General features: G+C 35.2%; 1 protein-coding gene across 2 annotated transcripts in view; it reads right to left on the reverse strand.

Moving 5' to 3' along the window:
- Nucleotides 1–17,561, reverse strand: part of LOC121971839 (probable pre-mRNA-splicing factor ATP-dependent RNA helicase DEAH9) — a 54,469-nt gene that overhangs the window by 7,583 nt on the left and 29,325 nt on the right. For both annotated transcript variants that reach the window (XM_042523304.1, XM_042523303.1), the window contains exons 11-18: nt 11,602–11,648; nt 11,412–11,495; nt 11,293–11,346; nt 4,770–4,870; nt 3,151–3,241; nt 2,433–2,597; nt 2,264–2,353; nt 2,124–2,195 (exon numbers count right to left, since the gene is read on the reverse strand). In XM_042523304.1, the coding sequence (XP_042379238.1) occupies nt 2,124–2,195; nt 2,264–2,353; nt 2,433–2,597; nt 3,151–3,241; nt 4,770–4,870; nt 11,293–11,346; nt 11,412–11,495; nt 11,602–11,648 (704 nt within the window). The remainder of the gene's footprint in view (nt 1–2,123; nt 2,196–2,263; nt 2,354–2,432; nt 2,598–3,150; nt 3,242–4,769; nt 4,871–11,292; nt 11,347–11,411; nt 11,496–11,601; nt 11,649–17,561) is intronic.

The following is a 17,561-nucleotide window of genomic DNA, read 5'->3' on the forward strand; positions in this document are numbered from 1 at the left end:
CCGTACGGGACTCTGCTCCCCATTCTCTCTCGATCGGTTCTCTGCCAATCGGACTGGCGATAATATCTCACACTAGCTTGCTGGGTCGTCCTTGGAACTTTACGCCCTCATCAGGGAATATCGTTGCAGCCCATTTAGGCCTCATAAAAGAGTAGATTCTCTGCAGGGGCCCATCTTCTGGTTAACAACCCAATAGGCCTCCCGGTCGGTGAGCCCATCTCACCATTAATACAGCATGTGGACTTCTCAGAAAGGAAGAGAATCGTATCCGTGTACAGATATGCAGCATACCCTCTCCATACTTGAGATGACTACCGAATACGATGTAAGCATGGTGATGGGACAAGTTGTCTAACAGCAAGATAATGCATCGTTAAATGCGGAGATTGTGAGGGGCATTATAAAAGGAGACCTCCGCTGGTGCAAGTACGCGCGCACATCCACATATTTGCTCTTATTTTCTTCTATTTTTGTGTCATCATTGTTTTCTAACTTGATCGTCGGAGTAGCTGCACCAAGGACCCCCTGGCATGCTTACTAACGATTTCATTCCTCCCTTTGCTACTGTCCACAAGCAATTCCCAAAATTCTTCCGTTAGGTCAACTTTCACGTCACATCACTCGCAGTCCCGCTCTCCACCGCTTCGAGACGGAATCAGCAAGTATCACTTGTTTGCTTGTCAGCTTATTTTGATTGATTAATGTAATCTGTTAGAGATACATGTTAGCCATTTTGAAAATTAGTGCCAATTTATTTTTTATAAGTACTTCTTATTGACTGTCTCTGTCATAATATCCCACATACTGTGTAGGTACTATGTAATGCTAAAACTGCTTTTGAGAACTTTAGTCATCAACAAAAAACACGCCGCTACAAGGTGCTATACACATTTTTCTGCATTGTGTAAAAGATCATTAAAACATGTACCAGACCAGGCTTCTATTTGTAGTCCAGTGAGCATAGCATATATCTCTGATAAAAAAACTAGTATTTAACAATTTGACTGATCTCATCATCTTATTACGGTGAAATATTAGAGTTTGTCCCATCAGTTATTTTACAATGAAGTTCATGAAGATACAATGAGATAGTTACAATGATCTCATCATCTAATTGTCTTAAAATAAAAAAGATTTCTCATTTTACACTCTAAATTAATATTGCATAATAAGAGACAAGTAAAATCAGTAGCATTCTTGCATCTTCAAGAAATCATTTCCCGTAATACCTGGCAGATGAAAGTATATGGATGGTAAATTTGGCATCAAACCATCCATATGACAACTAAGACCAGAAAACTTACATGATTGGAATTTGGATAAAATTTAATTGTACATAAAACATAATTCATAAATGAGCTAACATAGACTTCAATAGCGAGTCAATCTCATGATCATTTTTTTGGCCCTTTTGAAAATTATTTTAATCAATTTTTTAAAGAAAATTTCTCAAATGGTACGCTTAAAGTTGAAAAATTCCCAATCTTGACCAATCAAATCAATAATAAAGAAAATCCAACTGAAACAATTTTTGAAAGATGATAGCATCTTATCTCAAGACGGGTAATAGTCGATGAATGAATCTGGACAAGGGTTGCCAATGATTTTTTTTCCCGTGCAATCATCATGTATGTTGTTCACTAGTTGAATTTGATTGTCAATAGCCATATAATATTTTTGCTTCTTCAAGAGTCAAATGATGAATTAATTTAAGGTTCCCACCTATATGTATGCTCCTGAAACTCAAACAACAAAACACCGTAACAGATTGCCTACTAGTTTACAAATTTTACTAAATATGTCCATTTTTAAATTAATTCCCTCATCTATTATGTGATTCTGGACCTCAATTATACTATGCAGGGTGCGGAAGCCACTGTGAACCCGTTACTGAGAACAGAACACGTTCAATAATAAGAGTTGAATACTAATTAACAAGAACAGAACATCATTTTGGGGGTCCAGCAAAGAGACATCTTAAATTTCTAAAATAGGTGACATCATGAAAATGATGGAAAGTGACAAGAAAATGGCAATATTAATAGAGAAAAAGATTTAAAACAAAAGGAATTAACATATCAACTTTAATCTTATTAACCATACTAGAATTAAACAATAGGAACCTCTGCAGCAGCAAAACGTAGCTTCACTTCGTCAGATTCTTTCTGCGCTCCCCTCCCAGAAACCCAAATGGACTGCAAATACAATAGATATTAAGTGGTTTAAGAGACATTAATTTAATTGTAAAGCAGCAAATATTCACCTGAACAGAAAGAGAAGCAGCTATAGTTGTCATCTCCTCAGAACAACCCAAGTCACATGCTGATAATACCATTTTGGATACCATAGGATCCTGTAATTTGAGGTATGAATATCAAGGATAGGATATATACATTAGCAGAATCATTCATGTTAATGGGATATGAGAATACCATTGGAACCTCAGCTATCTGATAACCAATTGGTGATGTGAGTTTGACATCATCATCAACAATACTGAGAGAGTATAAAACTTCAAGAGCCCGCACCATGGCCTCTGGTGGTGGAGAAGCTAGCCAATCAAAGCCCAATATATTATCTATGCCCAATGCCTTTAACTGCAAGTTGGAAGAGAATAGCTTATTTTAAAATATGAGATTATAGACAAACATTATATTAAATTGCTAATCAAACCAAGCAGATGAGATAACAAAAATGGATGCTCATGTATTATTCTTAGTTTCTTACATTATAATGGGAGGTAAATTAAACATTATAGTCAAACCAACTACTAGCCATTTGTGACTATTTCATACATTTTTCACATTAAATACAATCCTATACTCTTCCAGTAATGGATTTAGGATTACTATCTTCATTAATTACCATTATAGACCATTTTGAATTTCAAGATTTTGAAAAGATGTCTTTACAAAATCTTTGAAAATATTGACTAAGGGAAATGGATAGTTACAAAGTTAGAAGCTTCCACAATATTGAATCAAAGACTAAAATAGAGATCAGAAGCAGAGCTGTCACTGAGTACAAGGTTATTATTTCTACAAGTGATTAACCTAATGGAATGGAAATATGAAAAACTACTATCACACAAGAAGAAGATTCACCATGGTTTAGATTTTTTTTTAAGAAAAGCGTGAATAACTTAAATACCTGTATCACACAAGAGACAAGGTTTGACCTTTGCATTTCTGGAATTCCATCCGCAGCCATTTCCTTCAAAAAGTAATCCTCTGTATATAGCCTGTTAGAAATGACAAAAATAAATAAATAAAACCAGCAGCACTGTAAACATGGGGTGATTAAATCAGCATAGTGCAACAGTATATATTTGTTGCGAGTAGGTTAAATCTACCAGAACTTTTCTTAGCAGAACTTGAACAGTGCAATTTATTTTCTAGACAAAAGAATGCTAGAATTGTAAGTCACTGCTTCATCAGAAACACTAATGCAGATAGGATAAAAGGTAGTGACATATGCTAAGGTGTTTGATCAATGAGGTCGGCATGAGCAGGTGGGTGAGGTGGAATAGGAATATTATTTCCTTTGCTCAAGCACGCTAGGTAAAGCTGTAACAAACCAGAAACCAACTCCCTTTATGCCAGCTGAACAACATCAGCCAATGTTACTTCAGAAAAAGAAAAAAGAAAGAAAGAACAAAATTGAGTTCTGAAACAAGAGCTTGAAGATGAGTTATGAAGTTGGTTTGGACTGGTGATCTTCGACTAATAAAAGAACCTCCATCACCTCGAGTTACAATAGGAGGAAAGCAAAGGGACACAGAAGACCTATAGAATATTACCAAGTTAGAAGATTGACACTGACACTATGTTAGGTGGGATTATTCTACATACAACCTTTGTAGCCCCTCTCTGCTTATACATAGGTATTACTAAGGAATCTGAACTATGGAATATTGTAAATACAACCCTACACCTTATATATTTACATATAAGCCTCAAATAAGCCCATAACAAAACCAATGATGCTATAGATTCGCACAATTTGCACCCTGAAACTTCTACCACTTAAAGAAAAAGTTAATACTCCTCAATAGATACATTAACAGTGAATCAAGATTTATGTATCATAAGAATACAACATGACGAATCCTGGGATGAAATTCTATTTAAGGAAATGATCATATGTAATGATCAGCAGCAAACAAAATAAGATGGAGAAAACAGATTCTGGAAGATTAAGAAACCTAGTTCCTTGAATCCTGCCGGAAAAGATTCCACAATAAATCTGATAAACAGCAAACGCTACTGAAAGAAGATAGCAGAAGATAAATTTGGAAATTCAGAAATAAATCCAATATCTGGAAACATACAAAAGAGATCAGACTTGAAAGAACAGCAGATCCAACAGAGAAAACTAAAAAATCCAGCTTCTTTGCAAGGTAGATCGTGAATCTGTGAGGAACGCACCAGACATTGAATAGGTGGCTGAAAATTGTGAATCACTAGCAGAAATTGTTAGAAGTTGTACATTGAACACAAATTGAGCACGTGAAATCTACAGGTTGAATGCAAAAATAGAAATGATTCTGCAAAACTGAGAAGAAATCTGTGGCTGCAAATTGAAAGAAATCTGCAACCAAGATTTGAAATGATGCAAATAAGCAAATAAGGCATATTATAGAAACTCCATCTAAATGCATCAACTTCTATGATAAATTATACAAATATAGAATATATTGTTTAGTTGTTTAGATTTTTAATTGAATTAAGATTCAGGATGGTAAAAAAATTGGCGTGCTTGTGTTTTACCTAAAGCATTTTCCAGGTCGTACTCTTCCAGCTCGACCTGCTCTCTGCCGTGCAGAAGCTTTAGATATTGGTGCCACCACCAAGCTCTCAATGTCAGAAACCTAATAAGAAGCATGTCAGAACAAATCTCAAATAATGAAGTTTATTGTCTTAATGAAGCCAAATAAGTACCGATCAATTCTTAGACTTGGAAATGTGCATTTCTCAAACAAAAAAAAAAAATACACTGCCCAATTGAATACATTTGGAAAATGAATTGATAAAATAATGGAACATTATAAACCAATCATTAGAACAAAGATGAGGTGATAATTAGCACAGATCAAGCATTGGAAATCTTGCATAGATTTAGAAAGTTGTGAACTCGGCGATGGAGGTGGAAAAGCAAATAGAATATATTATACTGTTTCAACTGCTGCAATACATTGACATCATTGGCAATACATGAATGATATCAAAAATAACAAAATGCTTTGATGGCATGAGTGTATACCATTGTATCAAACATAATTAATTATGTTTAACCTTTCATGAGGTAACATGGTACAGGCATACAAAAATTTTGTCCAACAATATATTTAGGAATACATCGCCAATTACTATCAGATGTGAATCCAAGTTGTCACATCCTCCATGTTTAGAGTAGCTATATTCCTTATCCTTAATTGACTCAAAATAAGCACATGTGGTTTTACTAGAAACTGTATCTCAAATTCTCAATTGACATTATTGCTCAGCTCTTTCTCCAGTAACAAACCCTATTTCCTTTTTCAAACATACTGAGATATTATTAATATTATTAACTTTGCAGAAACAAAGAAAGATGCAATTTGGTGCGTGCCTATGGTATATCTAAATTTGCTTTTTTTTCCACCCAAATTAAGATTTGGAATGGAGTATCACCTAATGCCTTTATTTCTTGGATTATTATAAAAAAAATTGCCTTGATACGAAGGCCTGTTTTAATATGAACACAATACCAATTCGCATCAATTGTTGTAGGTTATACAACTTATTCCTAATTTCAACTTCTGCCGAGTAGGCCTCCTATTGAGTCAAAGTGAATAGTTGGAGAGACTACGACTACATAGTCCGTTGTTGTTGCAACCATGGTATAAAATAACGAGTTGTGCACAAAATTTGCGATTCCGCTTGCCGACTGACACAGCATGAGTTTGCAACCGCAAGGCCATTGTGACCTTGCGAGGTCATGGAATTTTTTCCCTTCTTTTTTTTTTCATTTCTATTTTTTATTTTTTAATACAGTTAATTTTAATTCCTTTCCCTCTCTTAAGTTTTTTTCCCTCCATCTGTTAATTCTTTTTCCTCCATCATCGTTAATTTTTTTCCCTCCTCCATCCGTCTATGAGGGTAAACAGAGAGAACAAACCTTTTACGGATCGTTAAATTTTTTTCCTCTTTCATCCGCCCACAAGATAAACAGTGGAAAATAAATCTCTTAAAGGATATTAATTTTTTTCCCTCATTCATCTATCCACAAGGTAAAGAGAGAAAAAAAAACATTTTAAGATGGAGCAACCAGATTGTCAGGAAATTTTTTAAAAATAAATATCATATAATTTCTAATCTTATAAAATATATTACTGCGATTTAAATTATTGTATATATAAATTTGATTTAATTTTAAACTAATCAAAATAAATTCAAATTAAATTCAGTTTCAACCTACTTGATCCTACATGTCTACTTGGTGGATTTCAGTTAACCCTAATTCGACTTTTACTCAATAAGCATCGGACAATTTACAAGATAATATCAAAACTTGAATTCAATATTTAATATCTAAAATATAACTCAATAGAAAGCATCTATAACAATCAAATATTAATGAAAAAAAATAATTAATATATTTAGATTTAAAAAGTACTAAAATTGTATCGACATTTCACAATACGGTATTGAAATCGTATAAAACTAAACTTCTTCACAGCTCAAAATTTTAAACTTTAGTTACAACTATTATCAATTCTAATACTACTAAGCCTACTATTGTTGTTGCAATTGAAACTGTAGGCCGAGAGTCATTTTACACCCTCTGACAACAATCACCCATTTTGTGCCTTGGTTACTTATAATAAAGTAAATGCAATGGATTCACCATGGGTAGGTCTTGAGTGGAGGGTGCAATTGAATGACCACTGGCAAAGGGAATGGCAATGGATTCACCATGGAAGAACATAATTTGACGCCTTCATCCTTGAGTTACTTTGCACGCAATCTAGGAAATCGCCAGCAAGAAAAGAAGAGACAAGGTGCGTGATGTCGCATGTTATCCAGACAAGAGAACCAAGGGGTTTGGCAACTAAGAGGTTGGGAAAGATCTACATGAAAGTAGATCAAACAACTAAACAACTAGTGAAGACTTGCACAATCACATAGCATGCATCATCAAGAAATGAAGGTCTCAAAAAGCAGAGGCATTGTTGCTGGGTATGGCTCAAACTAAACACGAATTGATCTTAAGAGAACTTTAGAAGTCAAATCTCGATAAACTTGATCTACAAAGATGGCTTCTCGGAGTTGTGGGGATCACACTTGCAGTCGAATGACCATGCAGTTATGTGTTAAGTTCTTCAGCGGCTGTATTGAGAAAAGCTAAAGGCAACCCACAAGTGGCAATGTGAAGTCACAACTATGGCAAATCTAAGGCAAATCATTAAGAGTTTAAGGAGGATAAATTTAATGTAGTAGAGAAAAACATATGGATGGGGAGTAAGGGAGAGATGAAGCATTGGTCGACAAAAAACTATAGCAAAGTTGATGAATTTTAGTAAAGCTGATGTGGAGTAATATCATGATTGGAAATCACATACCGTGTTGAGCAAAACGATTGAAATGTATCTAGGGTTGTAAACAAGCCAAGCCAAGCCGAGCCGAGCTTTGGGGTGTTCGAGCTTGTTTGATAAGATAACCGAGCTGAGCCGAGCCGAGCTTAAAATGAACCAAGCTTTTGAAATGAGTGTTCAAACTTGGCTTGGTTTGTTTTTTATGAGCTTGAGCTTGTTTGAAGCTTGGCTTAAGCTTAGTTCGTTTAGATGTTATCAAGCTCTCAATTCAAGCTTGGCTTGAGCTTGGTTCGAGCTTGGCTTGAGCTTGGTTTGAGCTTGGTTCGTTTAGATATTATCAAACTCTCAATTCAAGCTTGTTTGATTGTTTGAAACTTTTAATTGTTTGATTGATTATTAAGATTGATAATTTAAATTTATTTATTTATTTTATTTTATTTTATTTTATTTTATTGTTTATTTAGCATATTGAAAAGAGTTTTATTAATAAATATGGTTCGTGAACATTGTTCACGAACATTAACGAGCTGAACACATATGTGTTTAAGCTTGTTTGTTTAGCTTAACAAGCTTGTTTGTTTAATTAATCTTATGTATATTGAACGAACATAAACAAACTCTTACCAAGCCGAACATCAAGCTTGTTCACGAACACTTGGTTCATTTACAGCTCTAAATGTATCAACCGATAAACTACTAAAATAGGATATTACTTGGCACAAGAAATGTCTCATGTGACATTGTGTCAATCATATCGATGAGTATATTTTCATGAAAATAATCGACACCCATTGGCATACTAAAAATATAGATTTAAAGGAATTGAAATAATATTGTTAATTTTTTATAGTTTGTCTCCATAAAAGATAATGTCAAAAAGTATCATTTTAAGATAGAAAACAAAGTTTAAATTTAAGAATACAACTATCTAATCTTTTTCTTTATTTCCTTCCTCCTTCCACCGCTAATTTTCTACCGGCACCACAGATCAGAATGTTGACATAATACTAAAATACTATCATTCCAACCAAAGATTGAAACTTTGGTAGGGTTAAGATTTTGAACTTTAGACTTTGAACATGCATATCAAACGAGAAAGAGGAAGACCAAAAAAGACTTGGTTAGCAACAATAAAATAAGATAAAATTTATTTAAATATAAATGATGATATAATAGGAGATAGAGCTCAATGGCGTAAAATATTTCATATAGCCGACCCCACCTAGTGGGAAAAGGCTTGATTGTTGTTGTTGTTGTAGACTTTGAACATGCAAAGTTGTTGGACGTGCAAAGAGGAATTATAATAAAAAGAAGAATTAGTGTAAGGGGACGACAAAGTATCAAAAGCCAAATTAATAACTCAACCTTGATATCAAATGAAACATGAAATCGCTCTGATACTAAATTGATGAAGTACCAACTCAAAACAAACTCATACTGAGAATTGATATCAAATTGACAATATGTAGGGGCAATTATCACACACACAAATGAGAGGATCTCATATAGAGATTAAACAAAGAGAATTTTATTACTTTAATAAGAAAATAGATTAAAAATTACACCTATTTTATAAATTGACGAAATAAACAAATATAAATTAAACTTCAATCAAAACTACTTAAACCCTAGAATAAACAAGTACCAACTTTACACTCTTCGTTAAAAAATTTATTCTCCTAAAAAGGAGATGTAACCAAAATAAGCTCTTATAAAATTTAAAACTCCTTACAACTATATTCTTATTCTTATAGTAAACCACGCCACGACTACAAGAAGGGGTCCCTCATGCCATTCATCAAACTAGGCCATGACCTCTATCAATAAGAACAACTCATACACCCAACATTCCCTATTTAGTATAAGGAAAAAGGGAGTTTCCATGCTAAAACAAAGAGAAAAAAGACAAAAGAATGATCATTATGACCCTAAAATAGCCAACTCCTTGTTCTACGGCATATTGTTGCAAAACAAAAAAAAAAAAAAAAAAAATCTCTGTACTCAACATTGAAAACATGTTCTAACACCAGTCAAATTATCAAAACCCAACTGCCAAACATTAGTTCATGTGGTGAAGGAAAAGGTAATACAAAACACAACTAACATGAGCATGCAAAATATAGTATAACAAGATTGAAGCATAATAAATAAATAACTAGATTGTAATTTATAGAACATAAATTGTTTAAAAGTACAAGCTGAAATTTAAAGACATCAACTAATGTCATGGTGAAATAAGTATTTGTCAAAAGAATGAAACAGTGCATGTCATGTTGACCATTTCAATTCATATGAATAAAAGACTATGTTGCATGGATACAGGTACGAGTATCATATCGGACACGACACAGATACGGCGACACGAAAAATTTTAAAAATATAAGACATGATACGGCTAGGATACGGCCATTATTAAAAAAATATAAAAATATTATATATATATATATATATATAGTATTAAAAATTAAAAATCCTGGAATAGAAAACCATATAACATCAATCATAATATCCATTACAAACAAAAAGTAAACATAACAAAATATAAAATACCAAATCCATCTTAAACAAGTTAAAAAAATCAAACATCCAGCAACTGGTGATATCAAATCATATTTCAGAAATTCTGAGCAGTGATATCAAAAGAAAAAACAAAACAGTAAACTTGCCAAAAACTGGAAAGTGGAGGGCAGTGGTGGGAAAGGGAAGCAGCGGGTCCAGTGGTACAAAGGGAAGCAACAGCAGGCAGCAAGTCCGGCGGCGCAAACAACAGCAAGAAACAGCAGGTTCGCCGGAGGTGGGAGGCAGGCCGGCGTCCAGTGGGCGACGGCAGTTTGTCCTTTGTCGACGGCAGAAACAAAAAGGGGCTGCCCTTTTGTTTGTTCGGCAGAAGAAGGAGAAGGTGTTTGTTCAGCAGAAGGTGAACGGGAAAGACTCGGGAGAAGAAAGAAAGGATTTAGGGTTTTTTAGGCTAAATTTATTTTTATTTATTAATTAGTTCTCAGAAATTTAATGTTTTTTAATTTAACCTTGAATTTTTTAATTTTTTTACAATTGAGCCCAAAAGTATCCGAAAACGTCTCATCCGTGTCCTTGCCGTATCCGACTAGTCAATCTTTTAACAAGTCAATGACACGGTTTTTGTCGTATCTGACACGCGTATTTTTGTGTCGTGTCCATGTCCAACACTTCAAAAAAAAAAAATTTTGGAGTGTCCATGCTACATAGATAAAAGATAATAATATGAACAGTTTTATGAATGTGAGATAACATCCTATATATTATTTTTATGAGTTAGCATTAATGTACTCCATTACCAATACTCTTTTATTAAATAAGATACTTTTGTGCTTTTATAGTTTAGGATGTAAAAATTATTCCAAATAAGGCAAGGAATTTCTAAAAATCAATTTTACTCTCTTTTATATGACCTCATGGTTCATTACAAAGATTAAAGATACTAATCTCAATTTGACAACAATGCTTGAGATAGCTCAAGTTCATCCAATGAATAAGAGAAACACGTAAGAAAATCAAATTCACATGAGAAATGTAAATTTGCAAATGTGGATGTTAGAGTGGCCTAATTACTTATTTAAGTTATATTCTACCAATTGCAATTGTTCCTTATTCCCATATATTCACCCTTCTACCAATTGCAATTGTTTCTACTCACATTTTCATCAAAAATCATGCATAAGAAATTCAAAAATATCTACCGGATTGTAAAATCGTTGCTTAGAGAATCCACTATCCACAACGTATACAACACCCTGCATGAACAAGCGAAGAAAGTCAAGCCAACATTCTATGAAATAAAAGAAGAATATGATGGTACCTCTAGAGTCAATGAAGTCTCTGCAATATTAGTTGATATAACAACTTTCCTTTTCCCCCTCGGAGTAGGAGCAAAAACAAGGTCCTAAATGCAAGATTAATGTCATATTGATGACCTCCAGGGTTAGAAGTGCTTATTCATATAAGCTGGTTTTCTGAATAATTTATAATAGTTGATATCCAATAATTACCTGGTCAACACGTGAAAGCCCCGAAAATAGTGGCAAAATCAACAACCCTAGGCACGGCTAAACTTGAATTAATAAAGTCCGTAAATACACTTATAAATTTCCAAACAAAAAAGAGGCAAGCATTGCATTATTAACGGCAAGCACAAAAGTATCCCACTATTTTTCTTGGGAAACATCATTTACATAGAGGATAACAAGAAGTAAACATTGCTGTTAGTACTTAAATAGCAAAGTTTCCTTGATCATTGGATACATTAGTGGAACAGATAACATCAACTAGTCAACTATTGCTCTCATCAATAGCAAACCAAGTAATTGGTTTAAATCTAGAAGAGGTTGCAAGTCAAGGAAAGCTGCTCTCCCCTTTTCTCTTCAGCTGACAAGTCATACAAATCATTGATGCTTGTCCGAAAAACTAATGTTGCCAAGGGATTAGCCACGACATGGGTGACAAAAGGATCAAATGGTTTCAGCATTCTGTAATTTGTTGATGATACCATGCTTGTTGCATCACTAAGGAGAAAGAACTACAACACATGAAAATAATTCTGCTTGTCTTCATTTCTTTTAGTCAACCAAGCATCAACTTTAATAAACCTTCATTGACTTGTTTATGAAGGAACATAAATGGTGCAAAAGAGGAATCAATGTTATTTCTTTGAATTCTAACTTCGAGTTGTTTAGTAATTATTCTAATTTAGTTTGTTATTTTTTAATTTACTTAGTTTTCATTAGGATAATTATATTTCCTGGATTGCTTAGTCATTATTAGCATCAAATTCATAACAAACAAGTGTCAGTCTTATGTATTTTTCAGCTTGATAAATAAAAATTGTTTATTAATGTTTGTGTGCGGTTCTTTTTCTCTAATATGAACATTTATTCCTTTGCTTTCCATTCCATCCTAATTTCTGAACGATCTAAGAGTTAAAATTGGTATTGTAGCAATTGATATCAGAGCATTCTTGCCCTACATCAATTGGTATCAGAGTGGATTCCTATAGTGCTTGATGCTTGGCCTTCCTTTATATTGCTTCACCATCCATCCCCCACCTCTTTTGCACCGCGTTATACATCATATCAGGTCGCAGCAATCACCACTGAAGTGGTAGAACCTGGGAAAGAGTCGCTGCTGACTCCACCTCATCATTTCCAGCCCTCTTTTCTACAATCCATCACTGCCTTCTTCTGCTTCATCAAGCTCCCATTGTTGTTCTGCTAGGATAGACGCTTCTTGACAACTTGCTTCCTCACGACCTCCACCTGGATTTGCTTGCTACAAGAACACCACGCAAATCCTACATATCAAAGCCTCTGCTGTCTTCTTCCGCTTCCATGTGCCACCACCAGAAAAACTAAGCACCAGCAATCTGAACACCCTGCCTACGGGGATAACACAGACCATTCTGCCAAAGCTCCTGTAAGGGCATCAGATTTATTGCAAGACATAATCTTCTTATTACAACTTCAACATCAAACTAATATAAATGAAATTTCTTTTCTAAAAATTACTTTTATTTAATTTGTTAGAGTGTTTAAATTGTATTTAATTAATTTTTCTCATTTATAGCATATCATTTTATATCGAAAAATACAAGATAAGCTTAATGATTTCTTATTTAGTTTGATTGTCATCAATAACCTATGCATAAACTTAAGATAATTTAGTTTGATCATAGTTGTCAAAAGCACAAGGTGCAAAAAAGCACTCAAGGGTCTTGGGGCATAAAGCTTTGAGCGCAAAGCGAAGCGCACGCTTTATGGAAAAAAAGCGTAATAAACAAAAGGACTATCATATCTATGAAAATGTCTTTGAAAATCCAAATGATCATAAACAAAATATTCTTTAATGAAGCGGTAGATTATTCAAAAAACTAATCAAAAGTCTTTGAAAATACTATAATTCATATAAATATATAAAATTGTTAAAATATAAATCAGATTATATAAATTAATAAAATTTATTATATTTTTTTAAAATTTAAATATATTTTATTTGGATAATTTAATTAGGATGTATGAAAGCCTATTCGAACTATTTCATTTAAGTTGGTAGTTGATTAAATTAATCAAATGCATATAACTAAGTTGACTTAGATTGTCCACACTAACCGCGGAACCGCGGGCATTGCGACACTTCTGATAGCTCCATACGCGTCCCGCGACGCTTCCGACGGCATTGGACGCATCCCGCGACGCTTCCGCTTTTGCGTGAAGCCTGCGCTTCAGAGACCTCGTGGGCTTCCAAGGTTTCTGTAGTGCAAGGCTTGCACCTCACTTTGCTTCATGCTTAAGCGAGCGAAGCACTTGCTTTTAACAACTGAGTTTGATTGTCAAAAAATACAAGATAACATATGCATAATTTTGTTTACTTGCACCTTAATTTTCATTATCATCCATCATGATTTTGTCAGTAACCTTAATTTGTCGAATTATGGTATTTTTCTAATCATCACTATTTGTCAATATATGTAGATTGGTTGACGAGAGAAATGGCCCAACTTCCACCAAATCCATGATAGATGAGAGACAAACCCAATTATCCTTCGAAAGTCCTGACAATTACAACTGATCATCAAAATAATCATCTACACTTATAACTCCATGAATTACATGCATACTCATACAAAGTCAAATTATCCCATGTTCAGATATGAGCCAATTTATTTCCATGAGATCAGCATAAGCCTAAATAGGGCATTCTTATGTTTGATAGACAATTAGATTTATAGATTGATTAGTTAACATTGAAAAATATTTTTAATCGATTAAATGAGCATAATTTTCCAATAATAAATTTGCTGCTCTATTAGCAAAGTGTCCGATACCACCATTAAATGACGCACGCAAGACTCATCATTTATTGACATAAAATGAAAAACAATGATGGAAAAATATATAATCTTCCTTCACTGGATTCAGAAAAATCTTATATCTTAACCGTAGAAAATCTTGCAAAGATATGATGACTTTAAAGGAGCCCTAATAACTTAACCATAGAAAACTCCCTAGTAACTTAGACCTTAAAAAGATCCTCTAATAGCATATTAGAAGATCCCTTTGATGAGACCAATAAATCCCTTAATGATGCAACATTAGTACAATAATCTATAGACTTAAGCCTTTTAGAGAATCATCAACATGTCCTGAATTTGAATTTAAGCTGACAAATTCTAACTGTTCATATTTTCTAAAGAAGCCAAAAAAGGAAATTGAACAAAACGAACACCATAATCTAAAATACAAGACAAATTTTAAAATTGGTAAATCAATTAAAATTCTCATTAGCTATGTACTTTTCTAGTTATGCATGACTCCAAAGCTCATGTACTTTTCTATATTTACTATTTGCCACTATACTGACAGTTCTCATTTTGAATTTATAAATTTAAATTGTCTCATTTCATTGGTCAAGTTTGACCAGTTTGACTAAGCTTGAGTTGAGTCAAGCTTGAGTCGAGATTTGAATTTTGATGTTTGACAATATATGGAGATTGCTAGGGCAATCGTTCGGTTGTGGAGATGGTCAAAGGGTTGACCAGGTTGAGAAGAAGACAAGTCAAGTAGGTCAGGGATGACAGGAGACTTGACTGGGTAAGTCCTAACTGGAGGTTAGGTGTCTGGAAGTCCTAACTGGAGGTTAGGCAGTGGAGAAGTCCTAACTGGAGGTTAGGCAGTGGTGAAGTCCTAACTGGAGATTAGGCAATGGTGAAGTCCTAACTAGATGTTAGGCAGTGGAGAAGTCCTAACTGGAAGTTAGGCAGGAGAAGTCCTAACTGGAGTTTAGGCAATGGGAAAGTCCTAACTGGAGTTTAGGCATCAAGGTAAGTCCAACAGGAAGGTTGGCAAGAGTGAAAATCCAAGTAGGTCAGTGTTGACTAGACTTGGTGGTAAAAGTCCTGATAAGTGAGATCAGGCAATTGAAAAGTCCAAGTGTGATCTTGGCAAAGGGAGAAAGTCCTGATGAGGAGCCAGGCAATTGGGAAAGTGCAAGTGTGATCTTGGTAAAGGTTGAAAGTCTAAGCATGTGGTCCTGGCAAGGTAAGTCCTAGTGTGACTTGGCAAGGAGAACTCGATAACTAGGATGAGGCCGAAGGAAGCTCCTGAAGGCAAAACGTGAAGGATGGGAGATATCCGAGGGACGCAAGGCTGATGGAAGAGGCTAGAAGGCTAGTTCGAGGTTGATCGAGTGTGGTGTATAATCCGACAACTAGAATGAGGCCGAAGGAAGCTCCTAAAGGCAAGGCGTGAAGGATGGGAGATATCCGAGGGACGTAAGGCTGATGGAGGAGACTAGAAGACTAGTTCGAGGTCGGTCAGGTGTTGGCCAAATGCTAGGCATGGATACCCAACAGGTCATGGTTGACCGGGAGTTGGGTTTGGGACCTTGAACTTGAGTTTGAGGCAAGTTCAGGGTGTTCAATTGATCGGTCAATCAATTGAACAAGTGTTCAATCGATCGGTCGATCGATTGAACAAGTGTTCAATCGATCGGTCGATCGATTGAACCAGTATCCAATCGATCGGTCAATCGATTGGAGTGTGCTGCGAGTGTGGGATGACTCCAATCGATCGACCGATCAATTGGGAGCATTACTCGCAAGCACATAAGCTTTCCCAATCGATCGAGCGATCGATTGGGATTTACCAATCGATCGGGCGATCGATTGGGATTTACCAATCGATCGGGCGATCGATTGGGATTTACCAATCAATCGGTCGATCGATTGGGGAGGAGAAGCTCTCGCGCGGACGCGAGAGCACAAAATGGGTTTAAATCGATCGGTCGATCGATTCAGATGGTCCCAATCGATCGGTCGATTGGGAAGTGACCGTTGAGCAGGAAACAAGCAATGGACGGCTGGGATTGTGCAGATGTGATGTGGCAATCGATTGGGACTAATTTGGATCGATTGGGAGCACTGTATAAAGCCTGGGCGGAGCGTTTTCTTCGCCGGTGCTTTGCATTCTTCCTGCGACTTTTCGTGCGATCTTCACCGAGCTTCTTCCGATCTTCACCGCCAATTCTTGAAGGCTCTTGGGGTGCATCTCCAAGGTTCAAGAGACAACCTATATCAGCAAGATCAAGCAAGGAGAGATTTTATTTTATACCCTTGTGTATTTTCTTCTTGTTTGAGTGATTCTTGTTGTGAGGTGTTTGTGTAAGGCTTCTCCGCCTTCGGCTGCGACCAAGAAGGAGTGTTTCATAGTGGAGGTGTGCGCTCGGTGTGTGGATCCTTGGATTAGTCACCTCTTCTTGAGGTGGATACCAAGTAAATCCTTGAGTTAGCGTTGGTTGTGTTTGTATTAGTATTCCGCTGCATATTATCAAGACGAAGCGACGAGATGCTATTCACCCCCCCTCTAGCGGGCACAAAGGTCCCAACACTTTTCTAGTTATGCATGACTCGAAAGCTCATGTACTTTTCTATATTTACTATTTGCCACTATACTGAGTTCTCATTTTGCATTTATAAATTTAAATTGTCTCATTTCATATCCTTTTAGAGCATTCATGACTAATTTATTAAACTATATTGAGAGCAAACGTTGATTATGATACTAGTTTATTTACCTATCCTCGCATGTCAACTGTCATATATTTCGGCAGATTGTTTAGAAACGCATAATAAAGATTATCATGCTTCATACCTAGTTGTCCTATGTAATTTCCTAAAGGGAATGTGTCTCTTCTATTCTCGAGACAGTATTCTGCTTGGATTGCTGCGGAAGTACATAATGGAATAATGCTTCTCTCTTAGAAGAATGCTTTGAAAGTTTGAATTATGCCTTTATTGAGATAGATTTCTATTCTGAGTCAAAACCTTTCTAGAACTCTATGTATTCATGTATTTAAGCTTTATATGAATACATCATGGTGGGTTGAATAACATACAGCATTTCAAAAAATGATCAGTATAATACCAAAACAAATTAGGATGTAACATTGCTCACAACAT

The sequence above is a fragment of the Zingiber officinale genome, chromosome 4A, assembly GCF_018446385.1.
Source record: "Zingiber officinale cultivar Zhangliang chromosome 4A, Zo_v1.1, whole genome shotgun sequence".
In the NCBI taxonomy this organism is placed as follows: domain Eukaryota; kingdom Viridiplantae; phylum Streptophyta; class Magnoliopsida; order Zingiberales; family Zingiberaceae; genus Zingiber; species Zingiber officinale.